This window comes from Drosophila busckii, chromosome 3L (genome assembly GCF_011750605.1).
Source record: "Drosophila busckii strain San Diego stock center, stock number 13000-0081.31 chromosome 3L, ASM1175060v1, whole genome shotgun sequence".
NCBI classification, from domain to species: Eukaryota; Metazoa; Arthropoda; class Insecta; order Diptera; family Drosophilidae; genus Drosophila; species Drosophila busckii.
In genome coordinates this window covers 16,624,856-16,644,820 of record NC_046606.1, presented here as the reverse complement: position 1 = coordinate 16,644,820, position 19,965 = coordinate 16,624,856, and the positions used below count along the sequence as shown (strand labels likewise).

Genomic DNA, 19,965 nt, shown 5'->3' with positions numbered 1-19,965 from the left:
ATGAAACTACAGCCATAATTGCTCATAATTTGCTTTGGCACGTTCACCTGGCGTATACGCAATTTGCAATTGGCAGCCAAAATTGCAATTGCCGCTGCACTCTCGTCATAAAAATAGATTTGGCCGCCTTTTGCGTGTCGCTAAATGCTAAAATTAAAAGCGCAGACGGCTTTAATATTTATTTCTTTTGAAAGCGCTATAAAATTGTATTCTTGCTAAATAGATCACTTATTTTTGTGTGCCACAGCCCTGACAGGTGCACTGACACTTGAAATATGTGGCTTAAGCTAAAGGCAATTGCAAGCAGTTGGCAAAATAAATATTGAAATGAAGGGGGCGTTGGGGCGCCTTTGTCAAGTATTTATTATAAATAATCTTATCAGTACAGCAAAAACAATCAAACATTAATATTAATTAAACTGAATGATAGCGTTGTTAATAAACTAACAAAAACAGATCACGTGCAAGAAAGCCAAAGATGCTAAACCAACTTAGCATTGAGCTCAGTGCAGCGCAGAGATCTTATCAGAGATTATGTGGGTGATTTTTTGTTTTATAAATGACGTTGTGGCGCTTTTGACATTGCCTGTCTTGTGGGCAAATATTTGTGAGTCAGTTGGAAGCTTTTATGAAAGTGTTTGGTTGTCTACCTTGACGCTTATCTCAAGCGAAACAGCTCAATTAACGTTTACAGCTGTGGGCTAAGCTATAAGATAGAAACGAACATATAGTAAGCAAATAAACATTAATTGAATTGTGTTCAAGGCTTGTCAGTCAAATGCTCTATTCAAGTGCGATAAGCAGCTGACAATCTTTCAAAATTAATAGAGCTGTAATGGTTGCGAACTTAGTGTGCGAATTAGATTTACAATCAAATTATTTTCTACACATACTCAACGCGTCGGTGCTTTTAACTTGACTTGATCCCCCTCATTTAGTGTCCAAGCTAATACTTGTGTTTAGTGGGCTAAGGCCCCGCGTATCTGAATAATCTGTGACAGAGCGAACTCAAAGCAAATAAAGAAGCGACAATCAAAGCATATACAATATTATGAAAGAGCCAACGCAACAGCAATCTACTTACATTTCATATATTAAATGAAATCACTGACTCCCTCTTCTCTCCTCTATTCACTGCTAGCGCTGATAAAACGCGAGCGTTCTCGTAATACAAATGCAGTTATCTCAGCTGTCAACAGAAAGGTGCTTCAGCTTGTGGGTGTGTGTATGTGTGTGTGTGTTGGCTATCAACAAAAATGAATTATAGTGCTAAATAAAATTCAGCTCACTTGGCCAAAAACAAAAGTTAACCATTATCTTGGAGTTTTTGTCGTAGATAAATCGCTCGCGCTGCCGGCAACGCTTAGCAGTGCCCATGGCCTGAGGCAGTTACAGTTACGCGCACAGCACGTTATAACGCATAAACCAACGCGCCGCCCACACACAAAGAGTTAAAAGTGCTAACTAAATTCGTTTTGTGGCATTTTGCAAGCGTGCCAAAGTGAGTCAAGCATTTGAGTTGACTGATTGGCCGTTTGATTGGCAGATAACGCGCATGTACAACAACAATCCTCGGCCACCAGCACTGCCCATAGGCAATCTGCAGAAATATGAGCAAAGATGATAAGTGTGAGTAGAGAAACCCAAGCGCTTGAACTTTAATCCAGCTTATAAGTCGCCAACGATCATCATTTGCGGGCATGTACATATATGCCGCGAACGAATCAATGTTATAAAAGCTAATTAAACGCTTTGTCAGGCCAAAACGCAGCGCAAATATGTTATGTTGTTATTGCCAGCCATTTATCAGCGCTAAAGGGGGAACACGTCCACTTGAAATTCAGTATTAGCCAGGCCTACAGTCAGGCAGTTAATTTTGCAGTCACTTGGCAGCTGATGAAAGCTGACAGCGAACGATTTATGGCTGGTTTAGAGAATATTTTGTTGCCGGCCTGCGCTCGTGTTGCAAGCAAAGCAATTAAAGCAACAACTGCGCAGAATGATTGCAAATGCGACATTTCTATACGCTTGTTGACTTTAAAGTGCTGTCAAGCCAAGTGTTGCCAGCTTTTAGGCGCGCTTATGCAACTGTTTGATATTTTGGGAACCAAAGCTGCATAAATTGGTTGGCTGAAAGCCACAAATGCTTGAAACGATGCTTCTTCTTCTTCTTCTTCTATTTTTATGCCGCATCAGAAGCCGCAAATCTCAACGAGCATCCAAATCGGTTGCGTTAACAATTTGCAATAAATGTCAGGCCCCAAGGACATCGGGTGTCGTTGGTGTCGCCCTCTGGCGCATTTGGCACGTGACTTCATTTGGCTTGCAGGCTGCGTGACTTGCCACTGGCAGCTCATTATCATAGTCCATAGCGTTCAAGCTGATTTAAGTTTGGCCTGCTCGCTTACAGAATTTTCGCTGGCCAGTTTAATGCGGCGACGAGTTCGTTGCGCCTCAAAATATGCTGCGTGCCCAAATGCACTGAACTGTGTCCCAAATTATTGTAGCATATTTCAAGGCGCCTTGACAAGCTCAAGCTAAAGTTTTGCTGTTGGCAATTAAGCTTCACTGGAAAAGTTTTTTGCTTAATAACAGTCCAATGAACTTGCAGCGTCAAAGCAAACACTTTAATAATGAGTTTCACTTTGAGCTACAAATAGACATTCAATTTTAACTTTATTATGCATGGCAGTCTCCTTTTTAATTGTGCTTATATAAAAACGCAGCCAAATTGTTGCATAAACCGTTACGTGCTGCGCTACGCCAAGCACATGAAGAAGAAGAAGAACAACAACAATAGCAGCAGAAACAGCAGCAACACCAAAACGTTTTCACATATTTTGTTTTGTTCGTTATGTTCGTTTGGGGCTAGCACATGGCCTAGCATTGTTCGACCGAGTGAGCGAGTGATAAAGAGAGAGAGAGAGCGCACAAGCTCTCCAGAGCGCGATAGCTTTACCCCAGCTAAAAGGCTGCACGCACATGTGTGGAAGGGAGAGGCCGCGTGAGTTTGTTGCACTCGCTCCCACGCAGCAGGCTGCAGTTTATAGGCGACTCTTATCGTCAGACTTCACACAAGGTCACTGGAAGCTAAAGCGCCTTTGCAAGTAGCTGCCCAAGGGGCTTAGCGTGTATACAGGGTACCTAGCATAGAGTTATCAAAGCGTTATCTTGGCTTTAGTTTGAATGCTCGGACATAACTGCGCGGCAATTAAAATGTCCAAGCATGAACAACTGCAGCCGACAGCACAAACTTATCAAGTTTCAAGCACAAAGCCGCAAAGTCCTTCAGCATTAGCGCAAGACAATAAAAGAAAATCAAAGCAGCGAAAACAATAAGAATTTATCACGTGAACGCGCAAGTGAAAAAAAAGAAATGAGTGTATTTACTTCCAGTTTGCTGCCCCGCCGGCAAGAAGCAACAGCAAGCAGCGCTAGGGCTATCCCAGAAGAGAGTAAGCAATAGAAAGCGAAAATGCAGAGTGAGAGCAAAGATTGCAAGAAGAACGTTATAAAAACAAACAGCAGCAACAAAAACAAAACAAGCCGCGCTGCCAAGAGCGAGAGATAAAGCGCGAGAGAGAGTGAGAGAGAGAGAGAGGGGCATGGCTGCCTAGCAATGAATGAAATCAAACGAAGCGCCAGGCGCTCTTCGTGTCGACGCTACCGAAGCTGCTGCCAATGGGCGAAGCGCACAGCGTTCAGTTGTTACAGTTAGTTTCGAAATCGACGCGCTTGTGAACAAACCACAGACGGAGTCCGTTGCAGCTCCCAACTACACTAACTAGTGCTACTCTCTGTTAACTAACTAACTAACTGTTTACTGTTGCTTCCATCGTGTGTTATCTCTCTAGCTGAACTTAACTCTTGCTAGCTTCACTTAGTTTATATTTTATGGTAACCATGCCACGCAGTTCTTCTTAGCTTTTGGTTTGAGGGTTCACAAGTCAGTCAGCCAGTCAGTCAGTCAATCACGCTCAGTGCCAAGTCATTGGTCTATGCGAATAAGTATTTTACATTTAAAGGCCACAGACTAGCGGCAAGCTCACGTGCCAGCGCCTGCTGAGGACTGCACCGAGCATGTTATGCAAGCTTAAGTTTAAAGCTGCAGCAGCTTGACTTATCATATTCGGTTTTAGCTGGAAAAATCACTTGATGATATCATGGCAAAGTGCTTAATTGAGTGCTTAATTAAATCAATTAATTTGGTTATTAACTCATTGTCTGGGGTCTGCACTGCGTATACGCAATTATTCAATGACAGACAACTACTGCAAGTTAATCAGGCATAGTACTTGACAAGCGTGCGAGATGCCGCCCCCTACTTTATGTCGCATTGACCTCAATTGACTCTGATTTCTGAAATTGAAAATTTGGCCCTGAAATGCGTGAAAGTTCAAACCAAAAATTAAAAACCAAAATTTCGCTGCTCTGTTTGAGTAGTTGCCATAATCACAACAAATTATTTGTTTAGCTATTTTTAAAAGCAATACACGCGTCTACAACGTACTCAGCATTACTCATACGCGCTGTTTAACAGCAGAACTTGAAAGCAAATTCAGACTATATACATACTATATCGGAAGCAAAGAAAATCACAAAGTCTGCTATAAATACTATATTGAACAATAAGAGCTATAGCAATGGATCACAAGGCGATCGCAAGTCAAGTGCGAGGTGAGCTAAGTATGGCTAACATTTTTACTTCAACTAATATTTGTATTATGTTTTTGCCGTTGTACTTTGCGTGGACTTTAAGTTATGATTCAAACAATTATTCATGACAATCAACAAATTTTTATCGGCCAGCTATGGTGTTCATTTTTATTTATGCAATCACTCAGCACAAGCGCATGATAAAATTCACAGTAGTACTCATATCATAAATTATAAAAAACAAATTAATATTGCTGCCGGCTGGTGTAATTTACATTTCCGCCAACAAATTTGTTACTTAATACGACGGGATCTCCCATGCTATTATTAGACAATAACAATTGTTTGAGTGTAATGGCAGGCCTTTCAATTTAATTTAATCAGCTATCTTATCAGTGTGGAAATTCTTTAGCGATGAAAATTATTGTATCTGCATTTGACTTGCTTATAATTATACCTTTTGTATATTAATCTGACTGTGCTTCACAACAATTGAAATTTCAACTCCAGTTACGCCGCTTGTCACGCGTTTCCGTCCTCGCTGGCAGCAAGTCCACTTGAACTATTTAGTCAGCCAGCAACCAGCACGCGTGACAATTTTTGCGCTATTTAGTCTGTGTGGGAGGCTGAAACGGGCATCAAGGACGCCTTTCGCTAAAATCTTATCGTATGCGCGAAAAACTTGTGCAAGTTTTCAACTTTCAAGCTTTATTTACGAGTTCTGCGCGCAAGTTCTCTCAACTCAATTACAAGCTCTGAGACTACAGCGTGTTGGCTTGCAATTATCAAGTTCGATAGCAACAACAACAAACAGAAGGACAGCTTGTATAAAAAGCAAACAACAAATGTTTTATGCGAAAAACTTTCAACTTTGTGTCACATTTCCGAGCAGCCTGGCCGGGCAGCTATAACAACAAAGTGTCGCCAACTTTTATCATTTGTGCTGATTTAATTTTGCAATTAAAAACTTTGCATAATTGCTCGTCGTCGTCGTCGTCGCGTCGTCGGGAAAGTGTCAGGACCGCAGGTGCATGAATGACCAGAGCAATTAGTTATGCCCAATTCGCCGAGCTGCAGCATAATGTGGCAACATCAAATATCACGACGAGACAATGCGATAATTATAAAGTTTCGATGTGTCAGACAAAGAAGCAGACATGAGCATATAAATTGTCTATGGACGGGCTGTCAGAGCTGCCAGGTGTTAACCTCAATATGCTAGCAGCTTGTCGAACGTATTGATGTCAATGTGTCAATATGCCAAGTGTTAACACGCATGCAAGCACTTGGCCTGTCGTTATTGTTGCTGTTGCTATTGTGTCTGCCAAGGAGAACCTTTTAGCTTACACCAAAGCAATTTACATGCAATTTTCACACATTATATAATTCAAACGCCAATTGCAATGCCCCCGCCCACTGCTTTAGTTGTTAGTTTTCTTGGCCATAATTATGACAAATATCTGCAAGCAAAGTTGCTCTACAAGTTTGATCAATACTTGGCGTTTACACCCACAGTCTTCAAGGACGTCTTATAGACTTTAATGAGTTTAACTTCAGCTTTGACTGAAGCATAACTGTAACCCAAGCTCCATAATTTGCATATTTATGTGCGCCTCAGAAGCAGGCAAGCAAAAAGAAAAGCTGAATAAATAATTCGTCATCGTTAGCTGTCGCTTGCTAGACATTCTACGCCAGAAAATGCCTTTGATTTTCCACACAAATTTTATGACTGTGTTTTTCTGCTTTTCTGCTTATGCCAGGCCACTAAGCGTGCGTTTGTTTTTTTCGGCTTTGAATGTTCGGTGTGTGTGTGTGTGTGTGGGCGGGCGTGCTTGTGGCTTTTCCGAAAAACCCAAAATGAAATCGTAAACATCTAAGACGCAATTGTAGTTTTAGTCAAGCGCTATTAAATGCGCAATGTAACTTGATTTTATGTACATATATTTATTTACATATTTCATGACCTATTTGTTTCTTTTATTTAAAGACCTACGCACTGCATTCGATCTACTGGATAGAAATCGAGATGGACGTGTTACGGCAAATGAGCTGCAGTTTATGCTGAAGAATCTTGGCATTAATGTGCGTGATGAAATCATACATGATCTTATACGTGAGGCCAGCCATTCAGGTGAGTGCACACTTTGCCACACAAGTGCCAAGCAACAAGAACAACAGCAAGCCACTTAAACTTTGCGCTGCAAACTATGCAACAGTTTGCTGTCAACTGCATATGCTTCTGTGTGTGTGTGTGTGTGTGTGTGTGAGGGCTTAGCTGTAGTTGTGTAGCTGTTTTAAGCAGCACTAATTAAGCTGCTACTTGACGCATAACATTACGTATACGCCTGGCTGCCCTTATAGCGCGTCCACAAAATCAGCAATTGAACTGCAAATGTAGGCGTACTACTTATGCCTTGACTGCTTGACAGCAAATACGCATTAAGCCAATTTGTAAAGTTCTCTGGCGTTTGCTCGTCTGCACACATTTTATTTAATTTACTCGTTAGCTAATGCAATTTTTATTATAGAGAAAAAGTAAATTCCTTAAGCAGCTTTAAGCGCATTTTATTAGTTTTTTTCACTTTCTCTCTCTCTCTCTCTCTATTTCCTTCTGTTATATTATGTGCAGTCCAGCTTGAAGCTGTGTCCTATTTCTACTCCTGTTGTTGGCTTTGCTTCCTCTGTGTACATGTTTTGCTGGCATTTGCCTTGTGCCTCGAACATTGTTGATTTAATTTATTTGATATTATTTTTTTTTGCGGCTGCTTGCTGCTGACATATTAAAATTAAATTCATGTCAACGTGGTGACAAATTAAATTCTTGCGAATTTTTAAATTTATATAAATTATGCCAGTCACGTGAACTTATTAATTGCATTTTATTTTGTGTTGTTTAAACGACTGCATTAATCGCTTGTGTATAAAACAATATATGGACCATTTTGTCAGTGTGTGTGTGTGTGTGTGATACAGTTAAAGCTCTAAATTTAAATCAAAGTCACGCACACAGTCCAGCGGCACACCCCCTAGACAGACAAACATGTGCAGCGTTTATCATATAACAACAGGCAACTGTTGCTGACAGTCACTTGAGCGTTGTTTTGATGTCTGTCGCTGACAGACGCCGCAGGGCCCATATAAATACATATGTATATATATAATACCCTTCATAACATGTACATATATTTCTATATACAAGTTTAGAATAAACAATGCAAGCAAACACGTGAGCCAAGCGCACCAGAATAACATGAATTTATAAATATAACAAACACTTTTTTTAAATGTTAAGCAAATTAAACCAAAAAGCTAAACTGACAGAACTATTTGAATGGACTAAGTTGGAGAACTATTCGCTTGTTCCTCATTACTGAACTATATACTCTAAAGCCGTCAGTAGGTCTAAGTTCATCAATCAATCTTTCGAAAAACAAATAATAAATTGAATAACAATAAATTCCTACCATTTTTTTTCTCATAGCAAATAACTTTATGTATTCGATATTCCAAGCTATGTCTCGTTAAAACTCTTGGCTTGACTTTCTTTGGCTTCATAAAAAGCTCATACGTAAGCTAGGCTAGTTTTGCATATGAACATCCTAACAACGTCTTAATAACAATTATGCTTAGCAATTTTCGAAGCCTTGGTTCAGATACATAAGCTTAGACAAAGTTCAGGCTGACTGTCAATATATATCGTAAGGTCAAATTGTATTGTTGTCTGCAATTTTTTGTGTGCTTTTTGCGCTGTTTCTTTGCCTTGTTTGCATTTGGCGCTGCTATGCAAACAATTTGATATCAATTTAACGCCAACTGTTGAATGCTGCTGCTTATAGCAGAGGCGCACACTTTATGGCTTCATTTACATTCCTTGGGTTTCGAAGCCTCGCCTACAGCTATGCGCTGATTTAGCTGTAGCCCCACCTGACCATAAAATTGCGCCAAGTAGCAATCACTTTGTTAACTTATTTATGCGCGTGACGTCTTTGGCTTACAGACAAAGCTGTCCAGACCGCAGGGCACAGGTCAAATTGCTGCCTGACACTTTTGCTTATAAAATTTCTTGTTGAACGCGCAATAAATTAACGCGTAAATCGTTGGCCAGCCAAATGTTTACTGTAATGCATTAAAAATTATTTAAATGAATTTAGGGCTTGCGTGATTTAAGGCACAAACACAACAGTGTGGCTTTTGGGCCATAAAACTGGCATTGCGTGTTGTTGCCAATAAAACCAAACAGCAGCATTTAGTCAACATTGTGTGTGTGTGTGTATGTGTGTGCTTGTGGGTGTGAGTGTGTGTCAAGCTAAATTAGTTTGCACTTTGCAATGAAACATGTGTGCTCTTGTGTTGGGCGCTAACCGCGACCGCAATATGAGAGACGCACATTATGACCAAATGTCGCGAACACTTTGTGCCTGCCAAAGACACCCAACTCCCCATCTGTCCACCCACTATCTGCCCCTCTCTAGGCGTCTGCCTGAGTGCCCACGCCGCAATCTAATTGAATCAGCATGAGAGTTTCGCCGCCTAATACATGCAACTCGACAATGGCCACTAAAATTTGCATATCACATCAGCTGCGATTTCTGCAGAGCGTGGGCAGTTTAATTTAAAATAAAGTTTGCACAGGCATGAACAAATAATTGCAATATTATATAAAGTTCCACTTTCACAGTTACATGCACAGTTAATAAACTGCGGCTATATTTAAACAATTTTCAGCGCAATTTGACAAACGCGTCACCGATAATTAACTTTTAATTTGCATTTATTTCAGTATTATTGCTATTTATAGTAATATTTGTCAAAAGAAACTTTGCTTTAAAATTGATTGAATATTCTAGGTCAACAGTTATGCACTATGACCCAAGAAATTTTAGTGCAGGCGATGAGCATTTAAAAGTCGGTTGTGTCCATATAACAACTCCAAATGCAATGCAGTTTGTAATTTGCCAGAAGCCGCATAACAAAAAATAATCAAATGAAACTTTAAAAACAAGTGGACAGGTTAAATGGGCGCCACCAACTTTAAAATACACTTTTTGACTAGGGCATCGCAGCAAACACACATGCACAATCACAAACACATACACACAAACAGCGGACGCGTCATAGATCGCTTTCACTGTAGGCGTCAGCAGCGACGCCGGCGCTGCGTCGGCAGCGACGTTGTATGGCGCGTCAGCACGTGCACACCCCGCTGACTATATTGAAAATTGAAATGTCAATAATTCCTAAGGTTTTTATTCGATCGTTCTGAAATTTTTACAATCGGTCATTTTAGATTTTTAGACCATGATTAAGCGCTGATTTATTTCAGATTTTAGAATATTTTTATTGCTTAATATCGTTTTTTCGATTTGTGGAAGGAGGGGGGAGGAAATTTTTTTTTAAAAAAACTAAAATAAAGCGTAGTTCCTGGATATATGGAGCACCTACATACCAATTGTGATTGCCATCTAGCTCTTATAAGTCTGCTGAGGACACGCCACTTCATACAGACGGACGGACGGACGGACGAACAGACGACAGACGGAATGGCTATATCGACTCACCTCGTCGAGCTGATCAAGAATATATTTACTTTATAGGGTCTGCCACGCCTCCTTCCCCTGTTACATACATTTGAGCAAATTCATAATACCCTCTTTCCATTTTTTCAAAAGAATGTCAAAGTGTATAAACCAATTGCTTTTAAATTAAAGCTTTAAGTTAACTCTGGCATACAAAGCACACACAAATGTCAGTCAACACTTAATTAATGGCAAAGTGCCCTTTGTGTGTGCGTGTGTAGTTGTGTATGTAGCAAGCATGTAGTAAGGTAATTTATTTTCACTGAAGTGCAAGCGACTCACACATGCATGCCAAGCTGGGCGGTTAAAGACAGCGCAGTCAACGTTTATTGCAAGTTTTACAAGCAAAATGTAGTCAAATTTTTGAGAGAGAGACAGGGCATACCTTTGTGGGCAGACTTTCATTTCCTGTTGCTGTTGCTGTTGCACACACAGCTGCCGCTGCCGCTGCTGCTGCTGCCACAGTAGCCATAATTGATTGCATTTTGTCATGTAGTTGTTTGCCAAATGGGCAAAGTGTAGCCCTAGACAGCACGCATTGACAGCCATTTGTTATTGGCAAACAAAAGCTTGCCCCAGAGCGCATTGGCTCAAACGATTTAATTTATTTAGGACTGTAAGCACTTAATCAACTTTAAGCTGTAGTTGAGTAGAGTTGATTTGATTCGCAGCCCAAAAGGCTAAATTGTTTGCCATTGTCAAACGCATTGCAGTTGCAGCACTGAGACATTCATCAATGCCAATGCCTAACGATTCAACTTTGCTGCTTGCCATGAAATTCGGCGCACAAGGATGTCAGGCTCGGTGCTGACATTGTCGCCATTTTCATTATCCTTGCTCTTGATAATAATGTGGCTGTGTCGCAAGTTAGCTTTGTATTTAAAAAAGAAAAACTGAAATGACAAGCACGCCGGAAAATCCTCTTGACTGCTTGCTGGCCCAAGGCAAAGTCTAAAGCCAAGCGCAAATTGAAAATGTTTTTGCCAACACACACACACACACACACACAGAGGCACACAATGATGACATAATATTTGCGCAAGTTGTATCCACAATAGTTATAGCTAAGCATGTCGCTTTATGTCTTGTCTAATTGATTTCAATGTACTTCATGCTTCATGCATTTTTAATGCCTAAGACAACAATAACAACAACAAGGCACTTAAGTGAAAGTAAATACAGTTGGGCAGCGCCTCAACAAGGCCATAAACATGCCCTCATAATTAGCCAACATATAGTAGCTGTGCTCACACACAGCTCAAGGCTTAACCTTGACATTGGCTATATTCTGTGCCTGCGTGGGCGCCAGGCAATGCGACGCCTTTGGCAAGACAACTTGCCAAAAAAGAAAGTACACAAAAGTGGCAAAAAAATAAAACTTGGCAGCTTTACAATTTATGGAAATTATCAAAAGCGTATAAACTGCGCCTTGGCTTTATAGTTGTCGAAGTGCTTTAAAAAATATGCAAACCACGCTTTTCTTTAATTTACTTGCGCTGCTTATCGCTGATTTGGGCCTAAGTTCAAGGCTTGCATTTAATTAAAGCAAAAGAAGGCTTAAGAGATACCAAAATCAACAGCAGTGACCACTAAAAAAAATAGAAAAACCAACGAGCTAAAGCGTTGCAACTTGCGACGCGTTGGGGGCGCCACCTGAGCGCATAAAAGTAGGCAACAATACACTGTGTGAGTGTGTGTGTGTGTGTGTGTGCAACAATGGTCTACTTGCTACATGTTGTCCTCGTTGCTGCTGCTTGAAGCGTGTAAACATTTTTCAACTGCCAGGCAGCAACAAAAGCCAAAAGCTTTCAATTACATTTGCCGTCACTCTCGCACACACATCGGACATGCATATTTGTTATGCGGCTGCAATTTTTAGCACTTAGCCCACACATACAGGCGCATACGTTCTAAATCTCTGCGATTCAATTACAGAAAGCGGTTTAATCAACGAGGCCGAGTTCTTGCAATGGGTGGGCAGAATCCAAGCGCTGCGCGACGAGCAGCAACAACAGCAGCCGGACGAGAATGCCAGCAATAGCAAAGTCGTGGATGAAGCCGATGATGTCACCGAAGACTTAATAGCCGCATTTAGGTAAGTACCCTCTCGCTCTCTCGCTCACTCTTGCAGTTTTAATGCAGCTAGATGCTTATAGAGTATTCGATCGAGATGGCAATGGGTTTATAACGCGAGACGAGCTGCAAACCGCCATGGAAATGATTGGCGAGCCTTTGAACGAGCAGCAGCTGGAGCAGCTATTGGTCATAGCCGATTTGGATCAGGATGGACGCATCAATTACGAGGGTAAGTTGGGTCAAAGGACATTGCTGACGCAGGCTGGGTTGAAGGACGCTCCCACACACACACACTCGTAAAGAAAATAAAGAAAAACAACCAAATCAAGCGCAAAGTGCTTCAGCTTGCCGCTGCGTTTACTTTCATTTTCATTTTACTCTCATCGCTTTACTGTTACTGTCTGTGCATTAATCAAGCTGCAGCATAAAGCTCACACACACACACACACACACATGAGTATAGACACACTTGCAAGTCTATAACCTTGTGCCAATATTTGGGTAAACCACAGAAGCAGCAACAACAACAACAACACTAACTCATAAATCAGCTAACGTGTGTTAAAGTTGAATAACCCCAAAGCAGAGACACAAATCGTATGCCCCCCTCAGCGCACTTTTTTATATGCGCCCATTATTTGTTTGTTTACCCGCCAAGCGTTTTGTCTTTTGTTTCTTTTTTATACTGCGCTAAAGAAAACGCAATGGCGTAGAATTTTTCACATAAACATAAGTTTGCTGAAAGTACATGGGATCCATGCTGGATTAACGGGCTCTACGGCGGATTGTCTACTGATTTCAATTTTTTTAAAAACAAGTCATCAACCTAAGCGCTGAAGTCAGAAGTTAAATAATGTTGTTTTGCTTTGTTTGAGTTGAACGGCAATTGAAATTAATTGCCGCTTGAGCAAAATTCTTGCGAACAGTTGAATTTTAGGTAATATGTGCTGAGACCTTGAAAAAGACGGAAAAGCTGGCAATTAGAATTTGGAAATCAATTGATAGCTGTTTGACTTACTATTTAAACAGTTTTAAAGCGTCTAAATACAATTGTGATTAAAAATTTAAGGCTTATACATGTTGCATCTTTCCGAGCGTAAAATATCATACAACTTTTAATTATAACTTTATTGCAGGCAGCATTTAAAGCAACGCTAAGTATGCTACAAAATTTAAACTTCAGTTTCAGTTGCTTAGCACTCTTGAAATGCATTTTAGAATGAAATGCATTTGCTCTAGTACATTATTAAGAAGCAGCCTCGAATTATTCTTGCTACTATTTACATATTTATTTACAAGCTTGTGCGTTGTTTGCACTTTCTAATACTGGCAGCAAGTGGCAACAAAGAGCTGTTGGCAAAGGACACACTGCAGTATCTCCAAGTGTGAGTGTGCCGTCCCTTGTGTGGCATTAAGTTGCTGAACTAAATGCAAACTAATACAGAGACAACCGACACATGTTTGACATTAACTCAAGCACTCAACTTGAGTTGGCCACAGTTTGGCTTTGTGTTTGTGTGTGTTAAGTTTATCATTGGGTTCATATGCCTGCATGCGCCTTGGCTGTGGCTACTACTTTGACCTTATACACGACCCGTAGCACACACCACAATCCTTCTGCCCCTTTTAGCTTGCTCCGGCTGTTTGTTTGCTTGTTTGCTGGCATCTGCAATTTATTTATTTTCACTTTATTTACTTTACACCGGCATATGCTGCGAGCAACAGCTATAGCGATAAAACTGCTGACATTGTTGTTTGTGCGTTAAGTGGGCGTGGCCCCAACGTACGTGCCATTCCCAAGTGTCCGCTTCTCGTCAACATCATCTTCATTTTGCAGCCCAGCAGCTCTCATAAATGTCCAAGTTGAGCCAACTGTTGATGCAACAGTTTATTTATAAGTACTAACAAGTTTTTTGAACAAACAAATTAATGAATGCCTTTGATTTAATTTCAGAATTTACGCGACTTCTGCTCTAAGTCAACAGCAGCAGCGAACTCGGGCAAAGTTAAGAATAGCTACAATTTAATTGTTAAGCGTTTATTAACATACTCAGACACAAAGAAGGAAGCTTAAGTGGCGTTAATTAACGTTTCGTAAGAAAGCTGAGAGGAAATCTGCAAGGACTACGCTAATCAGTTATCACAACGCATTATATTTCACTTTCAGTTGAGCCCTTGAGCAACCAATGAACTGTACAAAGTTCACACACACATACACACACACAAACACTCAGTCTCACATACACATGAACACAACAAGCACACATGCTTATATGTAAATTAGTTTTTAATTCATATGAATTTATGATTATAAGTTAAGCATGCGGCAGTTTGTACGTTTCGGCTACAATTTTAAATAATTCGTAAATTAAATTAACTAAAATTTAATAAAGAAAAGCGAACATTACATATATACATATATGCATATTCGGATAAGTCTGAGCGCGTGAGTGATATTGTGTTTAGGGTGCTGCAACAAAAAATTATAATAAAAAAGAGCAGAGTAAAAAATTTAATTCTTGCATATATGTATTTTCAATTTAAATTAGTTATCTATTATGCTTTTAATGTGTGTACAAGTATATATGCATATATTTGTATATAAAAGAAAATAAATAAAACAAAAATATTGTTAGCCTAAGTATACCGAATAAATATTTACAATTGAACTATGTAATACAAATTTAAACTATTTATAATTTCTATTTGGAACATACATAACAATTAATTGCAAATGATATGCAGGTAATTCAATATATTGTTATATAAATGTCAATATATGTATTTAACGCAAGGTATTTAAAATCAAATATCATCTCAGAAAATTTTATAAAAACATACTAATGAAATTTTCGATAAACATACACATATAGTTTTTTATAAAACAAAAAAATTGGTGTTTTGGCAAATTGAAATCGACATCAAAGTCAATAACATAATTTACTGTGTAATTTTTAGTCATCTATATAGTTTCTTCCGTAACTCTGCTTCCTACAACAAAAGTTTCTGTTATGTTGATGTCCTTAAAAATACAAACAAAGCGAGTCCATTGCATCGCCGTCCTGCATTCAAATAAATATATTATATAATTGTCAAAAATTTGTACCTGGCATTGGCAGTGGTTTCAAAACTAAACTCAGTCATATTTAAATGTTGGCGCCATCAATACTATGGTACAAAGAATTCAAATCAAAAATGAAAAGTCAAACTCAAAACATTTTTCTATGGTATTTATAGTTGAACAAATCAACCACAAAATAGACAGTCGATTAAACATATTCAGTTTATGGAAAATCTAAGCTACAATTGTAAACTTTACACATATGTGTATTTAAAATAACGTTCGTTATCGCAAATATCCTATGTACTTAACCCAAAACTAAAGTAGTTTTTCTTAACATCTAAATGTGCTTAAATTATATACATATATACGAAAACTCTATACAAAACTGTTTAATATTATTATATGTAACCACATACATATTTAAATCCACAAAATTAAGACACTATCTACTATATTGAAACTGTAGTTATTTTTGTTTAAGTATTAATGAGTTCATCGTTTGGAATTATAAGAGGATGAAACGAAATCGATATAATAAATAACAATACACCAACGCTCAACTATAGTGTTTTGTTTTGTGAAATTCATTGAAGTAAGTGTGCTCTGTTTTTTTAGCAGCTAAATTTCTCAGTTAATCTTTCACAAATACCATAGCAACATACTACAGCAGGCTAGATATTGTCGTACAACTTTGCGACTTTTCCAAATTTTACTACGTGTATAAATATTGTGTATATTTTATAAAATATATAACTATAGTCATTAAAGCGTGCAGCCTGTGATCAGAAATCATGAGTGAGAACGATGACAAGGTAAATTTTTAAATACCAATAGCGCGGCTCGATTACAATAATCGATTAAGTGATCTGGTTCAAAATGTCAATAAGCACAAATGCCTTTCCTTAAATAAGTGTTTTTCTAAACAAATGTTATGCTAGTTTATTAGGCTAGTTATCGATTTCTTGGTTCATGTGAACTACTTTCTTGCTCGATATAATTTCATTTTCTTTTGTTCCGTCTTCCTACGAAAAAACAACAACAAGCACGTTTCGCTGGTGCCCTTTTCTGTCCGAACGTGTTAAAATAAAGCCGCAAAAGTGGATAACGATAGCGTAAAAGTCGAGGATTTGATGGACTCAGATCCTGACATTGAGTTTATTGAAAAGGATAGTGGGATGTCTTCATTAGGCGGCAGCAAAGATGAGACGCCTGAGCGTCGAACAGTGGCCGTTGTAAGTATATACAGAGTAGACTGAAAAAGTGGTTGGGGGCGCAGTGACTGGTGCTCACGTAACTTAGGCGCACGGGGGTGAATGGAAAGAGCAGCTGCTTATTGTGCGTATTTTTCTTATTGATTATTACAATGTGCGCATTCGATCTTATTTGCAGGCACCCAATGAAGAGCCACAAACCGAGGGCGATAATTATGATGATGTAAGTGCCGCATGTTTTATTTTGTATACTTTTTTATGTTTGTAAACATTGCAAAATGGAGCAAAAAGCATACACTTTCTAACCTCAATTTTAACATACGTTTTAGGAGCCCGATGAGTCGATGGGTGAGCGGTTGGTAGGATTGACAGAAATGTTTCCAGAACCTCTGCGCAATGCAGTGGGCACCGTGGTCACCACTACGGCAAAAAGCTTCCGTAGCCTGTACCACTTCTCGTGCAATGCATCGTGGATATTCTTCACCAGTTCCGTCATCCTTTTTGCACCTGTCATCTTCGAGACCGAGCGCGCACAGATAGAGGAACTACACAAGTCGCAGCAGAAGCAAGTGCTGCTCGGACCTGGCAGCGCCATGGCCGCCACTGGACCCGCGCCTAGCTTACCATTGATACGTTAATATATACACATCAAAACACACACATACCTACATGTTAGTTCTTTTAAAAGCGGGACTACAAAATAATAATGATACAATGCCGCGCGTTTAGTGTTTAAGTCTATTAATCAGTCCAGGTCCCTGCCAGTGAATTAACGCAACATATAACAGCAACAATAGCAATTCCAAATATAACAACAAAAGCAGCAGCAGTAACTACAGCCTTAAGCATTTACGATCATTGCGAAATTTCTCGGATTACAAAAGTCTTTAAAACCCCTGGAGATTAGTACGAGTATTTGTAGTTGGCCCTACACAAATGAAATTGCAATTACTGTTTAAACAAATTAATAAAACTATGTTTATTAAGCGTTAAATCTTAATGTCTACAGTCCGCCGAGGTACTCAGCCGCTATGGGATGCTCTGTAAAATATTGCCGATACTCCGCAGCATATTTATTTCTTAACATGCGTTCGCCCATCTCATTAAAGCGTACCGCTATATATACATAAACATCCATAGTCTTGGCATGGGCGCACAGTTTCTTGAAGTAACCGGCCGCACGCTCTAGTATATCCAGTGACTTGAGCAGCTGTTCTTTTTGTTTCTCCGAATCCGTGATAGCTAGCAGGCAGCGTACAAACAGAAAATCAGTCTTGGCTCGCTCATAGAGACTGCCATTGATGTGTATATCATCCATGCAGCGCTTAATGGTCTGATAGGCCTTCTGCCGCATGCCCAGGGTAAGAAGCACCTGCGCGAGTAACATATCGACCAACGCAAGCTCATAGTCCATTTGTGCATGCGACATATCCTCAGCAACGCTCAGCAGGAATTGGACTGCCTCGCTAGAGAAGCGTGTGCCGGCCAAACTGCTGCAATAAGCCAACAACACTTGTACGCGTGTGCGCAGCAGGAAGGGCAGCTCCGGCTTGGTCGCCAGCTTGTCCAATAGTCGACGTGCATTGTAAAACTCACGCTTGGCCACATAAATAGTGGCACGCTGAAGCATAGAGTCCGATGGGTCAAGCAGATATAACTGATCACAGGCCTTAAACGCGTCATGCCAGCGACAACGATAGATGCCTGACTGTATGGTTACATGGCACTGACTAATCATGCAGCATTCCGAGTTTGGCATGCGAGGCAGTTGTTCACGAGCGCGATGCAGAAAAACACGTGACAAGGCCTGCTCTCCCTGCAGCTGGAGACGTAAAGCGGAACTGGCCATTGCGCTGCTGAAGCCAGCTGCGCCGCTATTGCCAAAGCTATCCTGAGCAGAGAGCAACAGCTGTGCATATAGGGCGGACAGCTCATGCCTACCATACGCAGACCATACAGCGCTACGCAGAGCGAGTGCATCTGTGGCATGCGTAGCATAATTGTTGCGATTGGTAAGGATATCACTAAACTGTAGCAAATCAAATAGACGCAAGGGCTTGCAGCCCGCCACAGTTCCTAACTTGACGGCAAAGTGCAGCGCCAGTATGTAGTTCTGCTGAAGGTTAGTGAAATTATCAGATATGTTCAATACATTGTCTTGCACATAGGACAGCGGCAGCTCATCGCGTAGCAGGCAGTGCCACGTGTTGGCCAATTTAAGGCTGCGGTCATCATCGTGCTCTTGGGCCAACATAATACTCTCACGTAGTGCAGCCAAGGCCTCTTCACGATGCCCAAAGGTGGCATGCAGAACGGCCACATTGATGCAAAAGTACTGATAGCCTTTTTGGCTCATCAAGCGAACTGGACTGCGATCCAAGGCGCGATGCAGCGCCGCCAATGCATTGTGATAATCACGCACGCGCAGATGATTCATATAACCCAGAAAATAAGCCGTGGTACTCAGCGGTAAATCCTGTATTATCTGCTGAACCTTGCGCTGTAGTTCCTTAGGTGGGAGTGCTCGGCTTTCGTTGGTATCCAGCAACTCTGACTGTGTGTTGATGAAGAATTTTGCCTGCTTGGGTGCCCACTTGCTGAGCGTGTTATATTCAGCACTGCAGACAGCACTTTCCGTTTTGTTTTCCTTTTTGCTAGCGGCATCGCCTTCAGCAGCTTTTTCAACTTGAGGTGGTGGCGGTGATTCGCCTCTATGCAGTACACCACCCGCAACTGGTTTTCTGGGTCCTGTGGCCAAGGCGCGTATACCACGCTCATAGTACGCACAAATGTTTCTATACATGCACATCATCTCGGCAAAGCTAAAACGCTCCAACACAACACTAACTCGTCGCACATAGACGCCCATTGTACTAAACTGGTAAACACCGTATTCCTCGTTTAGCAGTATATCAATGTTATGGACATCAGCAAAATCAAACAGCGCCTCGATACTCGCCGAGCCGCAAAACTCTGACATAGCTTTCTCAAAGCTTTCCAGCATTAGAGGGTCCAGCTTGTAGGGGCGCGTGGTGAGCATAATGTGTAGTTCATTGTAGGTCATGTCAGGAGCTTGAATCAACTTAAGCATCAGCATGCAAAACATACGACGCTGGTGCGGGCGTATTGTTATACCCGTGTCCATGGCTGACTTCTTCTCCTGTTAGTTTAATATTCAGTCAACATTTGATAAAATTGTGTAAAGCAACAATTACCTTAACATATTGCTTAAGCAATATTATGACTGCAATTTTATGTGGCGTAGGTGTCTCTATGCGTGGCGGCACCATCTTGGAACTGGGATCCAGTGTATCAAGCTCCTCAAACAAATTCATACTTTATTTTTAATGGCGCTAAATAAATTGTATTTCGTAGTTAAAAC

The 19,965-nt window shown here is 40.4% G+C and overlaps 3 protein-coding genes across 6 annotated transcripts; 2 read left to right on the top strand and 1 right to left on the bottom strand.

Moving 5' to 3' along the window:
- Positions 1 to 1,417: 1,417 nt before the first annotated feature.
- On the top strand, positions 1,418 to 14,839 carry LOC108600239 (calcium-binding protein E63-1). Of its 3 annotated transcripts, none has more exons than XM_017987670.1 (6): positions 3,754 to 3,897; positions 4,475 to 4,677; positions 6,644 to 6,787; positions 12,168 to 12,327; positions 12,389 to 12,537; positions 14,263 to 14,839. In XM_017987670.1, exons 2-6 carry the CDS (start codon positions 4,644 to 4,646, stop codon positions 14,283 to 14,285), a joined length of 510 nt encoding a protein of 169 aa, XP_017843159.1. In that variant the 5' UTR covers positions 3,754 to 3,897; positions 4,475 to 4,643; the 3' UTR covers positions 14,286 to 14,839. The 3 variants fall into 3 exon arrangements, with proteins under 3 accessions (XP_017843160.1, XP_017843159.1, XP_017843158.1); XM_017987669.2 differs by having other exon boundaries at positions 4,475 to 4,686; XM_017987671.1 differs by lacking the exons at positions 3,754 to 3,897; positions 4,475 to 4,677 and adding an exon at positions 1,418 to 1,629.
- Positions 14,840 to 16,057: 1,218 nt separating this feature from the next.
- Positions 16,058 to 17,577, top strand: LOC108600940 (mitochondrial import receptor subunit TOM22 homolog). 2 transcript variants are annotated; one of them, XM_017988780.1, is made up of 3 exons: positions 16,058 to 16,184; positions 16,762 to 16,806; positions 16,913 to 17,577. In XM_017988780.1, exons 1-3 carry the CDS (start codon positions 16,164 to 16,166, stop codon positions 17,219 to 17,221), a joined length of 375 nt encoding a protein of 124 aa, XP_017844269.1. In that variant the 5' UTR covers positions 16,058 to 16,163; the 3' UTR covers positions 17,222 to 17,577. The 2 variants fall into 2 exon arrangements, with proteins under 2 accessions (XP_017844269.1, XP_017844268.1); XM_017988779.2 differs by lacking the exon at positions 16,058 to 16,184 and adding an exon at positions 16,380 to 16,604.
- On the bottom strand, positions 17,573 to 19,949 carry LOC108600939 (anaphase-promoting complex subunit 5). Its single transcript, XM_017988778.2, has 2 exons — positions 19,799 to 19,949; positions 17,573 to 19,743 (listed from the first exon to the last, which is right to left on the bottom strand). Exons 1-2 carry the CDS (start codon positions 19,916 to 19,918, stop codon positions 17,587 to 17,589), a joined length of 2,277 nt encoding a protein of 758 aa, XP_017844267.1. The 5' UTR covers positions 19,919 to 19,949; the 3' UTR covers positions 17,573 to 17,586.
- Positions 19,950 to 19,965: the final 16 nt, after the last annotated feature.